Source organism: Rhinichthys klamathensis, unplaced genomic scaffold (assembly GCF_029890125.1).
Source record: "Rhinichthys klamathensis goyatoka isolate OS25496 unplaced genomic scaffold, OSU_Roscu_1.1 h1tg000412l_1, whole genome shotgun sequence".
In the NCBI taxonomy this organism is placed as follows: domain Eukaryota; kingdom Metazoa; phylum Chordata; class Actinopteri; order Cypriniformes; family Leuciscidae; genus Rhinichthys; species Rhinichthys klamathensis.
This window is the reverse complement of record NW_026606912.1, coordinates 315,604-332,889: the sequence shown is the minus strand read 5'-3', so window position 1 is coordinate 332,889 and position 17,286 is coordinate 315,604. Positions and strand designations below refer to the sequence as shown.

At 47.0% G+C, this 17,286-nt stretch overlaps 1 protein-coding gene across 1 annotated transcript; it reads right to left on the bottom strand.

Annotated features, from left to right (window-relative positions):
• Positions 1-15,145: 15,145 nt before the first annotated feature.
• LOC130070563 (uncharacterized) lies at positions 15,146-16,861 on the bottom strand. Its single transcript, XM_056234986.1, has one exon. The coding sequence runs from the start codon at positions 16,859-16,861 to the stop codon at positions 15,146-15,148; it is 1,716 nt and encodes a 571-aa protein (XP_056090961.1).
• Between the last annotated feature and the right edge of the window lie 425 nt (positions 16,862-17,286).

Genomic DNA, 17,286 nt, shown 5'->3' with positions numbered 1-17,286 from the left:
CATTTATCTGCTCCGAGTTTGTAAACCATCTTGCAAAAATCAGTGAACCATCTGGAAAATGTCTGTAAAACATTAGGAGAATGTGTGTGAAGTGTCAGGGTTTGCCTTGTGTATGTCTTACATTCCTAAACCCCTCTCTCTTCCTCACTGCTCAGATGGTCTCTAGCCTTTCAGGGGTTTAATACTAATCTTTAAATAATATTATTTCCTCCCCTCCCATTCTCTATCTCCTCTAACTCTCCAATCCAAGGCCTCACTTACATCTTGCATTAATGTGTCCAGTGAAATTCTGTAGGCTGTATGTTGTAAACAATGGCAGTCTATGTGTAAAGATGTTCCTGGTATTCCTGAACAATGAGGATATGTGTGTAAATGTCTACATTTCACTTATTTATAATGTATAAATTTATAGCATGTATAAAGGTTTGCAAATCCACTTAAAGGGCAAAGAATATTGTTCTTAACTAGTCGTTTTGTCTTGTTTTCCAGTAGAAATATCTAAAAATCCATAAAACAAGATACATTTGCATGTGTAATATAAGAGAATATCTATATCTCAAATAATTTTTTGTTGTTTCACGAATAAATCTAACACAATTTAAAGAGGTTTAGGTTTCAGAAGAAGAGAAAATAACAATTGAATATTTAACATGTCAAATAGTGTTGAGAATATTTTTACAGGAAATCAGGACAAAACACCGTTTTTTTTTTGCAGTGTAAACAACATGGCAGAAAGCTCTCATGCCAAAGCAGGACTGAATGTATTGTATGTAACGTAATAGCTGATGTAAATGAAAGCTGTGAGTTTTATTCTCTTATCTGTCTTGTACAGATTGAGGGGCTCAAATCATTGTATGTGTACAAGCTAACGCTGAGAGTCATGTTAATGCAAGTGTGTGTGGCCTTGTGGCATAGTGTGTCTTACACAGTCCTCTTGTCATGGGCTTATTAAAGCTGACTCTATTTTCCTCCTCACGCTCTTTCTCTTCTCTCTTCTTTCTCACTTTTCGCTTTATTTCACGCTGTTTTGTTTCGATCGTTAGGTTTTAATTTCGATCTGAATAATTAAATATGAGATTTTTTTGGTTTTGATTTATTTTTGTGTTGCACTCAATCTAATAAGATGGACGTCCACTAACTGTGATTGCTCCCCTAGTACACCTCTACACAGGAAATAAAGTTTGGGATATCCTGTTTAGAGCTAAGTGGCTGCAGTGTGTCTATTTTTATGATTATGTTTCTGAATACACACACACACTTAAAAGCTGTCGTCAGTAATGGTGTTGTGGACACTAATTTGAAATTGGCAACACTACAAAAGTAACTACACTGATATTTAAAGGTAGGGTAGACAACTTTGGAGAGGCTAGCAATAGCAAGTTAGCTTTGAAATCATAAGATTCATCAACCCACCCTCCCCTCAGAGTGTCTCCAAAGCCACGCCTCCTTCAAAACACATGAACGCTCACAACCAGAGCGTAGTCTGCAAAGTGTCTCGAGAGATGGCGTTAAAATACCTCATGTCTCAAAGAACATAACATTGCAATAATAATGAATTTAAACAACTTGAAAAGCGCTGACTTTGACAGTGTTGCAATAGAAATGCATAAATCCGAGTCTGAGGATGTGAACAGCTCCGAATAAAACGTCACGGCTTGTCATCTCGTAATTACGGTTACAACATTGCGTGAACGCAGCAAAAGTTCGCTCGGCGACCGGTGTCCTGAGGTGGAAATGAAAATAATTAGCGTAGCTGCTCTTCATAACCCTTAAAGCAGTACATAGTCATGCTTTTGATCTGACATAATGGGAGTACAAGGTAATGAGATGCATTATATGAATGCTTGACTAAATAGACTTAATCTAGGGTTAATCTAGATTTAAAACTGGGAGAGTGACTGAGTCTGAGCCCCGAATATCATCAGGAAGGCTATTCCAGAGTTTAGGAGACAGATATGAAAACACTAAGGAGTTTTGTGACCTTAATGAGCGTGATGGATTGTAGGGTGATAGAAGATCGGTTAAATACACAGGAGCTGAACCATTTAGGGCCTTATACACTCACCTAAAGGATTATTATTTATTCTATAAAGACCCATTCAAATTCGTAAAGAAGTTATTCACCAGTGAGAAGAATGGCACTTTAAAAACATCTAGGATTGAGCTAGAGAGATATTTGGAGGACACACATACAGATGCAAAAAGGCATGAGCCTATGTCAATTCCATCAGACATACCACCTATCAACCCACCAGAATACCAAATGGAGGTCTGTGCACCTAAGTGGAATAAGGTAGAGCAGGCTGTGAGAAAGGCAAGGGCTTCATCATCTCCAGGGCCTAATGGAGTTCCGTACAGAGTGTACAAGAGTGCTTCAGGAGTTCTGCGAATTTTGTGGAAATTGATATAAGTGGCATGGGAAAAACAGGTTGTACCTAGAGCATGGCGCAAAGCAGGTGGAGTCTTTATACCTAAAGAAAAAGATGCTACAAGCATCAGTCAGTTTCGTCCTATTTCACTATTAAACGTTGAGGGTAAGATTTTCTTCAGCATTATTGCCCAGAGATTGTCCTACCTGTTAAAGAATGGCTTCATTGACACCTCAGTTCAAAAAGCGGGCATTCCAGGGTTCTCAGGATGCTTTTAACACATCAATGTTATCTGGCAACGAATTCAGTCAGCTAAAAAGGAGAGGAAGGAACTCCATGTGACATTCCTGGATTTGGCTAATGCATATGGTTCAGTGCCACATGAGCTTCTTTGGGCAGCATTTGATTTTTTCAGAGTACCAATGTCAATAACAAATTTAGTGAAAGCCTATTTTGGAGATTTGCAATTCAGTTTCTCAACTCCAAAATTCAGCACTGCATGGCAATGCCTAGAGGTTGGAATAATGGCAGGATGCACCATTTCTCCACTGGCTTTTACCATGGCGATGGAAGTAATCATTAGGGCATCAAGATGGGTAGTAGGAGGAGAGCGCTTGGCTTCTGGGATGCGACTACCACCAATCAGAGCATACATGGATGACATGACAACCATGACTACAACAGTAGCCTGCACTAATCGGTTATTGGGGAAGGTAACAAATAATATTGAATGGGCACGAATGCAATTTAAGCCCTCTAAATCAAGGAGCATCTCGGTAGTTAAAGGAAAGGTAGTAGATAAAACATTCTTCATTAATGGTGAGGCAATTCCAACAGTTTCTGAGAAGCCAGTGAAGAGTCTTGGGAGATGGTACGATGGGGATCTAAAGGACACAGTTCGGGTAGGAGAAGTTAGACGACAAGCAGTGGAAGGGTTGAAGAGCATAAACAGCTGTGCTCTACCTGGCAAACTAAAACTCTGGTGCTTTCAGTTTGGTCTACTGCCGAGGTTGCTGTGGCCACTGACCGTGTACGACGTTTCTTTGACAACAGTGGATAAGCTGGAAGCGTTGATAAGTTCATACATCAGGAAATGGTTGGGAGTTCCACGCTGCCTCAGCAGAGTGGGACTTTATGGTAAAGGAATATTGCAGCTGCCAGTCTCTGCGTTAACCGAGGAGTTTAAGTGTGCCAAGGTCAGACTGGAAATGACCTTAGTAGAGTCACACGACAAATGTGTAAGGGAGGCAGCCCCTGTGTTAAAAACTGGTACAAAGTGGTCAGCAAAGAAATCTGTAGTAGAGGCAAAGGCTGCCCTTCAAATTGGGGATATCATGGGACAGGTACAGCATGGAAGAGGGGGTTTTGGGCTCAGTTTAGCTCCTCCTAAATGGCACAAGGCAGGCCCAGCTCAAAGGAGGAAGCTGGTAGTTAACGAGGTGCGTAAGCAGGAGGAGAGGATGAGGTGTATAAAGGCCATTTCCCAGGCCAAGCAGGGAGAGTGGATGAGATGGGAGAGTGTGGAACAACGTAAGATGGGCTGGCAAGACCTTTGGTCAATGGAAGAGAGTAGGATCAGTTTCCTTATTAGGTCAACATATGATGTTCTCCCATCACTGCAGAACCTAAACCTCTGGGTAGGAGAGGATCCATCTTGTCCTTTGTGTTCATCACCTGCCACATTAAGGCACATTTTGACAGGATGTAAGGTGGCTCTTAGCCAAGGTTGGTTTACTTGGCGCCATGACCAAGTACTGCGATGTTTGGCTTTAGCATTAGAAGGCAAGCGTAACATGACCAATAAGTTGCCACCTGTTCTAGCAAGACATTACACGCAGAAGACAATATTCCTCCGCCCAGGCGAGCAACCGCCAAGAAAAGGTGTTAACACCAATTCTCGCCCAGGACAACTGGAAGCTGCTAGGGACTGGAAGATGCTGGCTGATCTTGATCAACGGCTTATTTTTCCACCTGAGATTGCCACCACTAACCTACGACCAGATATTGTTTTGTGGTCTGGATCAGCACGCATTGTTCAACTGATAGAGTTAACAGTGCCATGGGAGGATGCGGTAGATGAGGCATTTGAGAGGAAGAAACTGCGGTATGCTCATCTGGCCACTGAAGCAGAACAGCGAGGATGGAGAGTCCAGGTTTATCCAGTGGAAGTGGGTTGTCGAGGTTTTGTGGCACACTCTACAACCCGGTTCCTCAGAGACATCGGATTCAGCGGCCAAGAGTTGCGTCGCACAGTAAAGAACTGTAAGGAATCTGGGTCATAAGCTCTTTAATCAATTTTGATTTTGGGGAATAAATATTCAACAGTTATTAATCTCTGATCAACAAATTATCGAATATAGTTTGAGCCGAGTCCTTGCATAGATAAATCACCCAACGAGGGGTCACGCATACACGTCTGTTCAGGGCATATATACACCATTCACACCACGAATTATGAGGAATTGTGAATATACATCCTACCCAGAGGGTTATAGCTGATCTTTAAGATTACCCCAGCGATTGATATCTCGTTAAGCCAGCACGTCCGCCGCGCTGTTTCTCTAGAGGTTACCAATGGCTGGTGGTCTTATTTTAGCTTAAATTTACTGACAATGTTTTGTGCACTTAACAATTATCAGATTGTAGCTAGGATCTTTATATTAAAGAGGCTTTGTTATGTGATCAACAACAAACACAGAGGCAATAAAGTATAAATGAGGTTTAATGAACTACACTACATGTAAAACAAAGATATATATATGAAACCAAAATGAACTTAAACAATAAGAAAAGAAGGTAGAAACACAGGGAAAAACACAATTGCTAGCACAGTTAGGTCCTCAGAGACAGCCTACAGAATACACACTTCAGAGCGTCTAAATTTAGATGGAACAGTTTGCATTCAGACCTGGTTAGAGCGGTGTGGAAGCAAGCTCGTGGCGTCCTGGGAATAGGAGGCGGGCTTCTTTGATTCCTCCAAGCGTGGTTGTCGCGGGAGATTTAAAAGTTCTAACGCAGTTCTGTATGCGTGAAGAAGATAGTCCTTTCGCTGGGATGCTGGAAGACTAACGAAACACACGTGGGTATCTCGAGGACCGCACTAAGGACAGACTGGCTATGCGCAAAATAAAACGAAGACAAAATAAAACAGGAACAAAATAAAACACGAAGATTACATCGGGATACAGGAACAGAGAACAGAGAACAGAGAGCGAATGTCTCTGAGTTTGGGGTTTTAAAGATAAACAGAACACGCCTTGGATAGGTGTGTCGGCCAATGATAATGGCCCATCTTGAAGAGAGCCTACGCCTCCATTCGGAGTCAATTTGCATCTTTATGACTAGAAGGACCTGAAGCTTACTTTGGAAATGGCATATATAGGTAGTTATATATATTTCACGCTATCGATATACAGCTTAATGAATAGATCAGATTTTTAGGATTACGAACATATCAAACATCACACGTCACAGACATAATATTGCAGAGTAACCTCTTAATGCACACTTTCAGGTATTTATAAGTGTCTTACATTCATGAAAACATTAGTAGGACATGTTTGCACATTTATAGTTCTGTTACAGATATTTGAATACACCAACTCTGTTTTAATGCCGATTTATAGATAGAAACATAGGGTTCGTATGTATGTGTGAACATAGGTGTGTGCGTATCTTCATTTGAACATCTGGCACCCCCCTTCTCGCCGGAGAGGGGTGCTAGAGATAACGGTCTTCTTTGATCGTGCCTCGCGAATGAATCGGGCTGGCACGAGGAGGTCTGGGTGTTGTCTCAGGAGGGGGGAATTCGCTGTTTAATGGACATTCAGGACCATTTATCACCATAAATGTTTGAAAGTCCATTTGCTCTCTAGACTTCTAGGCGCCAGTTTGGAAGGTTGGAGACCTTATCACGGGACCACATGGTAATAGGAATGTGGGTTGGTTAGGGTTCTTTGTTAACTTTTTTCTGTTGTGAGTTAAGGATTTTACTACAAGAGAATCAATGATTGTCCCTTCAATCCCTACAGTCCCCCCTTTCGGGAGATGAGGTCCCTGGGGAGATCTCGTCTGCCGATAATCATTGCATGGGAGGATGGAAGGTGAATCATGAATTTGGATCACAGGTGATTATCAGGGCTGAGGGCTTAACTCAATGAGGTTGCCGGCGGCTTCTTGCGTGTTATCCTCCTTCCGGGGGTTTCGTCGAAAGCCTCCGGACACGGCTTTGGTGAGCCTGATGGTAGCTGCTCGGTTCTCGTTGAGTCTCCTGTACAGGATGAAAGCCAAGCCCAGTGTTAGGATGTGACTAATTACCATAGAGAGGCACAGCGCCGTGTCGGCTGCGGTCCAGGCTCGGACAACAGGTGAGGTAGTCAAGAGGGGCTGTCGAGACAAAGCTTGTAGGGCAGAGTCGAGGGGAGCAATGTCGATCAGCTGTGACCCCCCTGTCTCAATTTCCAGTTCCAGTTCTGGACCCAGGGTGAAGTTATGGTCCTTGAAGAAGGAGGGGATTTCCAGTTCTGTTTCGTACTCGTGGCTCGGGAGATGATATAATGCCAGGTCATCTACGTGGAGGATGGCACCTTTACAGTGGGTATAGAAAAGAATCACCCCCCTTTAAAATAATCCAATTTTGTTGCTTTGCAGCCTAAAATTAAGACAGACATAGTTTTTGTTTCATTCACCTGTATTTACTCAGTGCAACTTATAACATCCAAGTGAAAGATATAACACCAACATATCAGAAAAATTTCAAAAAATCAAAAAACATAATAACTGAGTTGGAAAAAGGATCACCCCCTTGTTTCAGTATTTTGTTGAACCACCTTTTGCTTTAATTACAGCCTTTAGTCTGTTGGGATATGTCTCTACTAACTTTGCACATCTAGACGTTGCAATATTTGACCACTCTTCTTTGCAGAACTGCTCAAGTTCAGTTAAATTTGATGGTGACCGTTTGTGGACTGCTGTCTTCAAGTCATTCCACAGATTTTCAATGGGGTTTAAGTCTGGGCTCTGACTAGGCCATGCAAGGACATTCACCTTTTTCTCCTTTAACCACTGTGTGGTCAGTTTTGCTGTGTGCTTTGGGTCATTGTCATGTTGGAAGGTAAATCTTCTTCCCATTGACAACTTTCTGGCAGAGAGCAGCAGATTTTCCTCAAGAATTTGACGGTATTTTGCCCCATCCATTTTTCCTTCTATCCTGACTAGTGCTCCAGTCCCTGCTGCAGAGAAACAACCCCATAACATGATATTACCACCTCCATGCTTTACTGTAGGAATGGTGTTATTTGGATGGTGAGCTGTATTGGATTTTCGCCAGACATATCGTTTGGCGTTGAGGCCAAATAATTCAATTTTAGTCTCATCTGACCATAACACCTTTTTCCACGTGGCCTTAGAATCTTCAAGGTGTGTTTTGGCAAAGCTCAGTCGTGACTGCATGTGGCCTTTCTTGAGGAGTGGCTTTTTTCTTGCAACCCTCCCATACAAGCCACATTTGTGGAGAATTTGTGATATTGTTGTCACATGCACACAATGACCACTCTTTGTCATGAATTCCTGCAACTCCTTCAGAGTTGCTGTAGGCCTCTTGGTAGCCTCTCTGACCAGTTTCCTCCTGGCTCTTTCATCCAGTTTGGAGCGACGTCCTGACCCAGGGAGGGTCTGTGTTGTACCAAATACCTTCCACTTCTTAATAATAGACTTCACTGTGCTTCTAGGCACTGATAACGCCTTTGAAATTTGTTTGTATCCATCTCCTGACTTGTGCCTGTCCACAACTTTATCCCGGAGATCTTTTGTCAATGCCTTGCCACCCATAGTTGATTGTTTTCTTCAGTTGCACTACCAAGGACTGAAATGCTTCAGGAAAAGCTTGTTTCATGCTGAGCTAATCAAAATGACCACAGCTGATCACATTTGAAAGTCAATTGGCTTTGTGTGCTATTGAGAAGGTGATTAACTACACCTGGTTGGGTTTACAAGTCATTTTTAGGAGGGGGGTGATTCTTTTTCCAACTCAGTGATTCTGTTTTTTAATTTGTAAAAAAAAAATTCTGACAAGTTGGTATTATATCTTTCACTTGGATGTTATAAGTTGTAAATACAGCTGAATAAAACAAAAATGATTTTTGTCCGTTTTCATTTCAGGCTGCAAAGCAACAAAATGTGATTATTTTAAAGGGGGGTGATTCTTTTCTATACCCACTGTAGGTACTTGAATCCACATGCTCTGGTTGAGCAGGCTGACACGGGTGGCGGTGTCATGCTGGTCATAGGTAAGAGTAGCCGTGAGTACCGGAGTGTTGACGAGCCACCGGTCACCGATGATCTCTGCTCGGGTTTCTTCCACTTGCATGCGAGGCTTGGCTTCGGCAGGGCAGCGGTTGTCGCTGTACATGGTTTTCAGCCCACAGATTCCATCAGTGTTATCTCTGAGGAAGGGTTTGCTAGGGCAGAGATAGTGAATATCTTTCGTTAATGTGCACATGTGCAGGTTTGGGGCCAGGTACAGCTGTGGATCGCTGTCGTGGTAGGCCACCACGTCTGGGGTGCGGATTTTGATGTGTGTGTTACCCTTCCAAAACCCGACATTGACAATGTCTTTGAGTCTGTAGATTCGGCTTGACTCTATGATGGGTAGGTTCAGGAGGAAACCCATTTCTCTTTGCTCTGGGTCGACATAGAGTGGAATGGCGCTGCCGAGCGAGTAGGCCAGGTGTACTTGTAGCGGATCAGCTGGCGTGGTGATTGCGGAAGCCAGCACAGTCTGGACAAGGCTCAATGGTATGAGGTAGGGCGGGATCCTACCCATGGCTAGGCTGTCGATGGATGAGCTCACCTCCCGCAACATGTCTGACATCAGGGCGGTGACTAGCTGAGTTTGGGCAAAGTCATTTTGGAAAACAGTGAACAGCTGTTTCATGGACTTCACAGTCTGGTTCAGCAGGACACTGTGGGTGTTTAGAATGACCACAGTTCCTCTCAAGGTCTTTCCAACGGTCTGCAGGGAAGCCCTCTGCACGTTGAGCTGCTCTTTTAGCTGTGGGATCTCTGTTTGAATTTCAGCCACCTGTCGTCTCACGGTGGCTAGGTTGACGGCGTTGACACTTGACATACCAATGTTGAACAGAGTTCCCACCGCAGCTGCGGCTCCCAGCAGAGCTCCAAGGAACCGTTTGGGGCGGCGGCTGTGTCCGCCTAATTCTGCTTGGGTGACGGTCATCTTTTCGAGTTGGTTCAGCATGTGCCTGACGTCGGCCTCGGCGTGGTTGAGAGAGTCCTCGGTCCATCGGGCCCCGGCCCAGCTGTACTGGGCTGTTGCACTGGGGTAGTGTGCCCGGTACACGTTGCGGGGATCGAGTCGAACGTACACCTTCTGGGTGTGGGTCCGGCAGTTGGTGATTAAGAGACCTGGTTGCTCCCTCAGCACAATGCCTGACGCCGGGCCGGTTGAGATGACGTCAGGTGGCGGTTGCCCTCGGGTCGACTGGACAAGCAGGATGGCGAACCACATCAACATCCTATTAGAGGTGAAAGGGAAGATGTGTAGAGAGAAGGGGAGAGAGAGAGAGGGACAGTGTGTCAGCGAGAGTTGTCCTTGGTTTGGCAGGACAGTCTTTTCACTCCTAGGAGGGTAATCAGGTTAGTTTGCATTGGCCTCTCCCCGCCTTTCTCGGCCAACAGCCGAATGTCTTTTAATTTGGTTGCGGTGGACCCATTTGAGCACTGGGTCTTTCTGTCCCCGGCTCAATTGGATTCGGTACGCCACCGGAGAAAGTTTGTCAACAATTTCATGAGGTCCTGTCCAATGGGGTAGGAATTTCTTTGACAGCCGATGGGAGGCTGTGCGTGGTGGCTGCGCGAAGCTGTAATACCAGACCCTGTCACCCACGCCTAGTTCCTGGTGTGACGCTTTCCGGTCATAGTATGCTTTCTGGCCCTCGGCGCTCTTTTGAAGCTGTTGTTGGGCGAAAGCGAAGGTTGCTTTCAGGTGCCGGTGCAGCTCATCGAGGTACTGGTGAGTGGTGCAGGCTGTGATGAGACCGGAGTCTCCTGGCTGATACAGCAGGTGCAGTGGAAGTGTCATATGTCGTCCAGTCATTAGTTCGAAGGGAGACACCTGAGTTGAGTCCTGTGGGGTGGCCCTGAGAGCCATTAACACCAGCGGGAGTTTCACGTCCCAGTCTTTCTGGTTGGCAGCCACATACTTTCTCAGCATGCTGACCACAGTCCGATTCGAACGTTCAACTTGGCCAGATGAAATCGGGTGAAAACTCACGTGTAGTTGAACTTGGACCCCCAGGAGTTTCCAGATCTGCTGCATAATCTCAGCTGTAAAGTGAGTACCTCTGTCTGAGTTGACACTCATTGGCAATCCGAATCCGAATATTAACATCACCCCCCTTAGACACTGAGGGACCACCAGCCGTGGCGTGGTGGTGTCATCAGGTGTATACCACAGAATGTCGTTAATCACACGCAGCATGTGCTTGATGTCGTGCAGTCGTCTGAGGCACGGGTTGTCAGTGAGATCAGACTGTGTGAGTGGGTGGTTGGCGGGGTCAGAGAGGTGGTTTAGGAAAGTCTTTATGGACATGTCGGTGGCTTGCATGTCCGCTATGTCGTTGTTTGAGATCTGCGGGGTCAGAGTTAGAGGTTGAGAGGCGGGCAGTGCGGCAGGAAAGGTACGTTTGCTGCGGGTTAGTGCTGCCACATCGAAAGCCGGTGGTTGGGCTGGAGGTGACCATGGGCTACCGTGCAGTGCGCCAGTCTTGGCAAGGGCATCGGTTTGGTCATTCAAGTCCTTATCGAGGCCTGGTTGCTTGGAGTGGCCTTTCACCTTTTTCCAGTAGACGATCATGTCGTGTTGTCTAGTTAGGTCATCGCATGCCTGAAACAAGTGTTGGTGTTTGACAGGCTTACCGTTTTAAGTCTTAAAGCCATTTTGTTTCCACCCTGGGAGGTGGCATGTGAAACTTAGTCTGGCATAGTTCGAGTCTGTGCAGATCAGGAGTTCTTTGATGTTGTGGGTCACTGAGATTTGCATGGTTATGAGAATGGCTGCCACCTCAGCATATTGTGATGACTGAGGCCCCAGCTTGAAGTGTTGAGGTGGGCAAGGCCGATCATTGACCCATAACACACCCGCGCCAGCTTGGCGGATGCCCTCTTGGTTGTAGGAACATCCATCGACGTAAGCTGTGGGCATACCTTGGCACGTGTTGTCTTCGAAGTATCTGTGACACGTCTGTGGTTGTGGTTCTTCCACATTAGCTGTCACGGGTGGTGCGTTATCAGAGCAGCTCTGGCAGGCAGCCAGGCCGTTGCCTAGCGCTGACTTGTGGTTCTGGGCATATCTTGCCTCAACATTGCGCCCTTGGAGGGCCATCAACCACGTGGCGATGCGGGAATTGGTGACCACGCCATCGCGGATGCGTTGGCTGTTGAGGAACATGACAGGCTGGTGACAAGTCTCAATGATAACTTTCTGAGCTCCAATGTAGTTGTAGAACCGTTGTATGGCCCATACAGTGCAAAGCAGCGCTTTTTCACAGTCTGAGAATTTAGTCTCTGGTGGAAGGAGTGTCTTGCTGGCATATGCTACAACTCTTTTGTCTTGATCGTGTCGTTGGTACAGGCCAGCGCTGAGACAGTGGTTGGAGAATCCGGCTTCTAAGTAGAATTCTCTTTGTGGGTCAGGGTAAGCCAGACATGGAGCTGTGCACAGGTGACGTTTCAGCTCAGTCATGGCATTGTCCTGGACGACTGTCCAGACAAACGGGCAGTCTTTTTTCAGCAGGGCAGTCAGAGGCTTTGCAATGTCTGAATAGCTTTCGATGAACTGCCGTGAGTAGTTGCACACCCCCAGGAAACTTCGCAGTTCTGAGAGGTTGGTGGGTGGTTTGATGTTTTGAACAGCTTGAATGCGGCTGGACTGTGGTTCGATGCCCTGTGACCCGATCAGTAGTCCCACGTAGTTGACCTTGGTTCGACACCATTGTCCTTTGTGGAGGGCAATCTTGGCTCCCGCAGCTGATAATTGGTTCAAAACATAGTCTATTTCTTTCAGGTGGTCGGTTACTGTTGTGCTTTTCATCAGCACGTCGTCCACATAGATGAGGTTGCCTCTCATCCTTGCATCGGGGCATGCTTTGTTCAGGAAGATGTTAAATTCGGCAGGTGAGGTAGCATAGCCGAATGGGCACCTGGTGAAAGTGAATTGTCTGTTACCGAACGTGAAAGCAAGCTTGTGCTGATCATCTGGATGCACAGGTATGGTCCAAAACCCTGAGGCCACGTCAAGTGTGGAGAAGATTGTGGCTCCCCTGATTCTGGGTATTTCTTGCTCTAGCTGGGTCATGGGCCATCTTGACAGTGGCACCTGTTGATTCAGTTTTCGGTAGTCGATGGTGGGTCGCCACTTGCCGTTTGGTTTGATTACCGGCCAGATAGGAGCAGAATAGGTGCTATTGCATGGGCGAATTACACCTTTTTCAAGCATAGAGTCAATGATTTCTTGCACCGGTTCGTGTGATGCGATGGGGATCTTGTACTGCCTGACGAAGGTGGGAGGAGCCTCAGGGGGCGTTGGAATGCGCACGGTGTGAAGGTGGGTGAGACCACAATCTAGAGAGTCTTTGGCAAATGACGCTTTGAATTTGTAAAGGACTTGTCTTAGTCTTTGTAGATCTGCATCCTCTTTGATTGCATCGGCGTCTTTTAGAATTTGCTGAACTTGGGACTCAAAACCTGGATATGGCTCCTCTGTGGGTGACTCGCCTGTGGTGTTTGCAGGCGCAGGTGCAGGAGTTGCATCAGTCTCGCAGGTAAGTTGTTTGGAAACTGTGTAGACGGCAAGGTGTTTGTCCTCCGTCAGTTCCGTTCTGGAGACTTGATCTTTGTCCATCGGCATGACAGAGGCGATGGAGATGATCTTGAAAGGTGCTCTGCGCAGTGTGTCGTCTGTGCACCCTTCGGGTATCATTGAAACTGGAAATGGCCCAATGACAGGTAAAGTAGGTTCAAAATCAGAAAAGTCATGGCTTACTAGCCATCCTAGCCGATAGGCTTTTGGAATTGTGATGTCCACTGCAATGCAGTTGTTGAAAAGAATGTAGATGGCCCGAGATGACACTTCAGTGAGGGGTGTGGCCTCAAGTGTGAGTCCAAGTTCAAGGCATTCGGGCGAAGGTTGAAAGAAACCCAGTGTGTGGTTTAGGATTTGGCCACACCGTATGTTCAATCGAACAGCGACCCCTTTGGTGTAAGCAGGTACTACAGTTGCCTGTTCGCTGATTAGGGTGCAAACCTCTGGGATGGTTTGGCCTGACAGAAGATTGTCAGTGTGTGTTGGAACAACAGCTGTTTGTAAAGTCAGTGGGGCCCACAGTACCTCGTTAATAAAATCCACATGAGCCTGGAGGCGAATCAGAATGTCTGCTCCAATGTAGACATCGTGGGGCGGATCCGTAATGATCAGGAAGTAATGAGTTAGGCGCCGATGGTTCCAGTTCAAGTTCAAAGCACAGATGCCTTTTGCAGTCACCAGGTTTGAGGGGCATGAGTTCAAAGGGAAACGTGTGCGTTTGCTGGCAGAAGGAAGGTCTGGCGTGACTTTACTTAGCTCGTTGAAGAGTGACAAGCTGACAGAGGAATTGTCGGCCCATAGAGCGAGAACAATGTCTGTGGTGGTTATACCATTCAGCTGTAGTTCGGTGTTGACCTTGGGGCAGAAGGACTCAGAGTCTTTGGTGAGTTGAAAAGTGCAGAGTAACGAACTTGAATCTCGGTCAGGTGCTGAGTCTGTGTCTCCCTGGCTGGCGGCGAAAGTTCCCGTGACCTCTGTGACCTGACAGTCTGGCCCAGTTGACCTGGGTGGCTGACAGGGGAGGGGTTCTCGCACTTGAGCCCAGATTTTCAGTTGTCTGAAATCCAGCAGGGGCTCAAAGCGGTCTAGTAGATCTTTGCCGATGAGGAGGGGGTACGTGTCCATTGGTGAAATGTACACAGGGTGTAATAAACCCATGGGACCAAGTGTTAAGTGAATTGGAGCTATTCGTTCAAGCCGAATGTCAGTTTGGCTGTAAGATCGCACATTCAGCTCACACTTCTGAGATTTTAGAGTTCTGTTCTGTCTGTTAGCTTCAAATCTGAGTCTTTCAAAGAGTTCGGCTGATATCAAAGTGAGGTCCGATCCGGTGTCGACCAGAGCTTCGAGCTTCACCACATTTTTCACTGTGATAGAAAGATAAAGTTTGCGTGCTAGTCCTTTTTCGACCAGGTTCCCCAGAAGTTTTAGTGTCGGGGCTTGTGTGGTGATAGACAAACAGTTAGGGTCGGTATCTTGGGCTTCGTTGCGGAGACACACAACCAAAACCGCACTTTCTGGTATCTCAGGGGTTTGCTCACTGGTGTGAGGGGTTTGGTTGTCCGCATCTGGATGTGCGGTTGACAATAGCAGCGAGTGGGTGTCATTGTCCCTTGGTGTTGTGACAGCTGGTTCTGTGGTCTGTGTCAGGAGAACAGTGTTCGTGGTGCTTGGTTCAGTAAGAGGGCTATCAGGAAGGGTGTTACTCCTTACCCTTAGTCACGAGGAGTCTGGCTTGTCCCCTTTGTCGGTTTTCTTGTGAAGAAGCTCTTGTAGAATCTTCAGGATCTCTGCGGTCTCTGACGTGGACTCACTTGTTTCTTTTGCAGCAGGTTCGGATTTGGACTTGGACCTGCGTGAGGCCTGCCGAGAGGGAGTTCCGTGCGGGCTGTCTGGACTAGGCGTTCTTGTCGCTGGAGTTCGGCTCTGTCTGGGCCGTCGGCTGGTTTCCCACGTGGCCCCCCCCCTTTTGATTGTGGGGGGGCCGTGGGGTGCCGTATGATCTTTCAGAGCGCCCGCTCTGGTGCTTAGGACGAGCACCCTCGCGGTTGCGTTGCCCTCTGCTGGCTTGAAACGGTCTTGACTCGTTATTAGAAAGTCTGTTAGTGTGGTGTTGTTGGGTGCCCTCTAGTGCCAGCTCTGAGTGCTGATTAGTGATAGGGCAGATAGAGGGAGTTTTGACAGTCTTTTCAGAAGCAATTTTCTGCTTGATAAACGCTTTGTGGGCTAAATCTCGCAGTTGCTGGGTACTCATTGTGCGAGGGCAGGCCAGGACCCCTAAGTGATGGCTCACTGTGGGATGCAGGTTTCGGAGAAACAAAGTTCGGAAGTTAAAGTCCTCCTCCATCCCGGGATCATTCCGTGCCCCAAAGTAGGCCTGTCTGATGCGAGTGTAAAAGGCCTGCGGAGTTTCTAATCGTGCCTGCTTGAGGCTCATCGCGGTGATGAGTACTTGATCAGTGTCTGGATCAGAGAATTCCCTGATGAATGCCTGTCGCAGTTGCTGATAGTCCGCCTTAACTGAATCTGGTTGGCGATCCAGAAAACTGCGTACGTCCCGACTAGACGTAATTCGAAGCAGGTATAATCTGTCCCACGGGGTGACGTGGGGAACAGTGCATAAGTGGAAGTCAATGTCTTTCAAGTAGGCATGCACATCATGGCCTCCGGCGGGGTTTGGGGTGAAGGTAGGAATGTTCCGGGCCAACTTGTCAAGTTCCTTAAAGGCCATGCCGTGATAAGTGGCAAGGGCTTTCTGGGGCGCCCCTCCTTTTCCTGAGGGCGAGGGCTCTTGTAGACTGTCCATCGATATCTGGGACGGTGGCCGTTCGCTTCCCTTCACAGTTCTGTGTTCTTGGCTGAAGTGTGCAGACTGACCGGTCAGAGAAAACTTGGTAGTGTGTGTCTCTCTTTCCGGGTCACTTTGAAGTTTATAGGAGTGTTTTAACTCACGGTGGACAGCGTCGAGCTCATCTTTATAAAGTTCTTTTTGCTGGATAAGTTCATTTATTTCAGCTCTGGCCACCTTCAAGTGTTTCTCACAGGCTTTGGCTTTGGCGTCTCTTTCTTTTAGTTCATTGTTTGCTCTCTCAAGGAGAGCTTCACCTTGTTGCAGTTTTTCGGTGAGTGTCTCTCTGGCTTTTCTTTCTTTTAGTTCCTTTTGGTCGGTGTCTAGACGAAGGTTTTCCAGAGCAGTTTGAAGTTCCTCTACTTCCTTTCGTGGCTCTGAGTCCGTTTCCTCCTCGTCCTGCTCCTCGTTCTCGAGTAGTAGCTGGTCTAGCCGACTTTGGGTCTTTGCTTGGTCGCGCCGGGCCTCCTCCGCTTGGAGCCGCAGAGTTGCCGTCTCCTGTTCCAGGTTGATGGCGTGTCTTTCGTGGAGGCGGGCTTGTGCGACGAGCGTATGGGCCAGGTTTCCCATGATTCGGGCCCATTCTTTGTGGTTGTAGCTCTGAGTTGGGTCATGCCTCATCAGCAAGTCCAGGTCGGTGTCCAGCTGCGCCTGATCCCGGGGCTCGGAGTCGCCGGTATCCCTGGGCAGGACGGTGGCTGTCATGGCATTCAGCCATGTCTCGAGGCTGTCCCAGTGGGCTGCTGGGCTGGGAGACCGGGACATACTGGTTCACTGCGGGCGAGAGGAGCACAACACACACACGCACACACAGACCAAATGCAAATTTGTTCTACAATTTATGCGCTTATACCCTTAATACGGGCGATGCCGTTTACGGTACTTTGACTAACTGTTGCAGACAGTTAGGTAAGGACAAATTGTTTAGGTCAGCACAGGGCCTAAATAAAGATTTGACAGGGCCGGAGCCTAGTAGGTCACTGTTGGTGCTACCGGCTCGGCTGTCAGTCTGTTATTCAGCTCTCCTTGGGTGTCTCTGTAGGCTTCGTCTCTGGGTGACCTGGTTGGCACAGTTCACACAAGGCAGAGAGAACTAACAGAAGAATAGTAAGAAAAAAAAACTTAAAGGGAGATTAGACAATAGGAATTAATGGGTCTGTTAAAACAGAGTAAACAGTAGCACAGAAAGA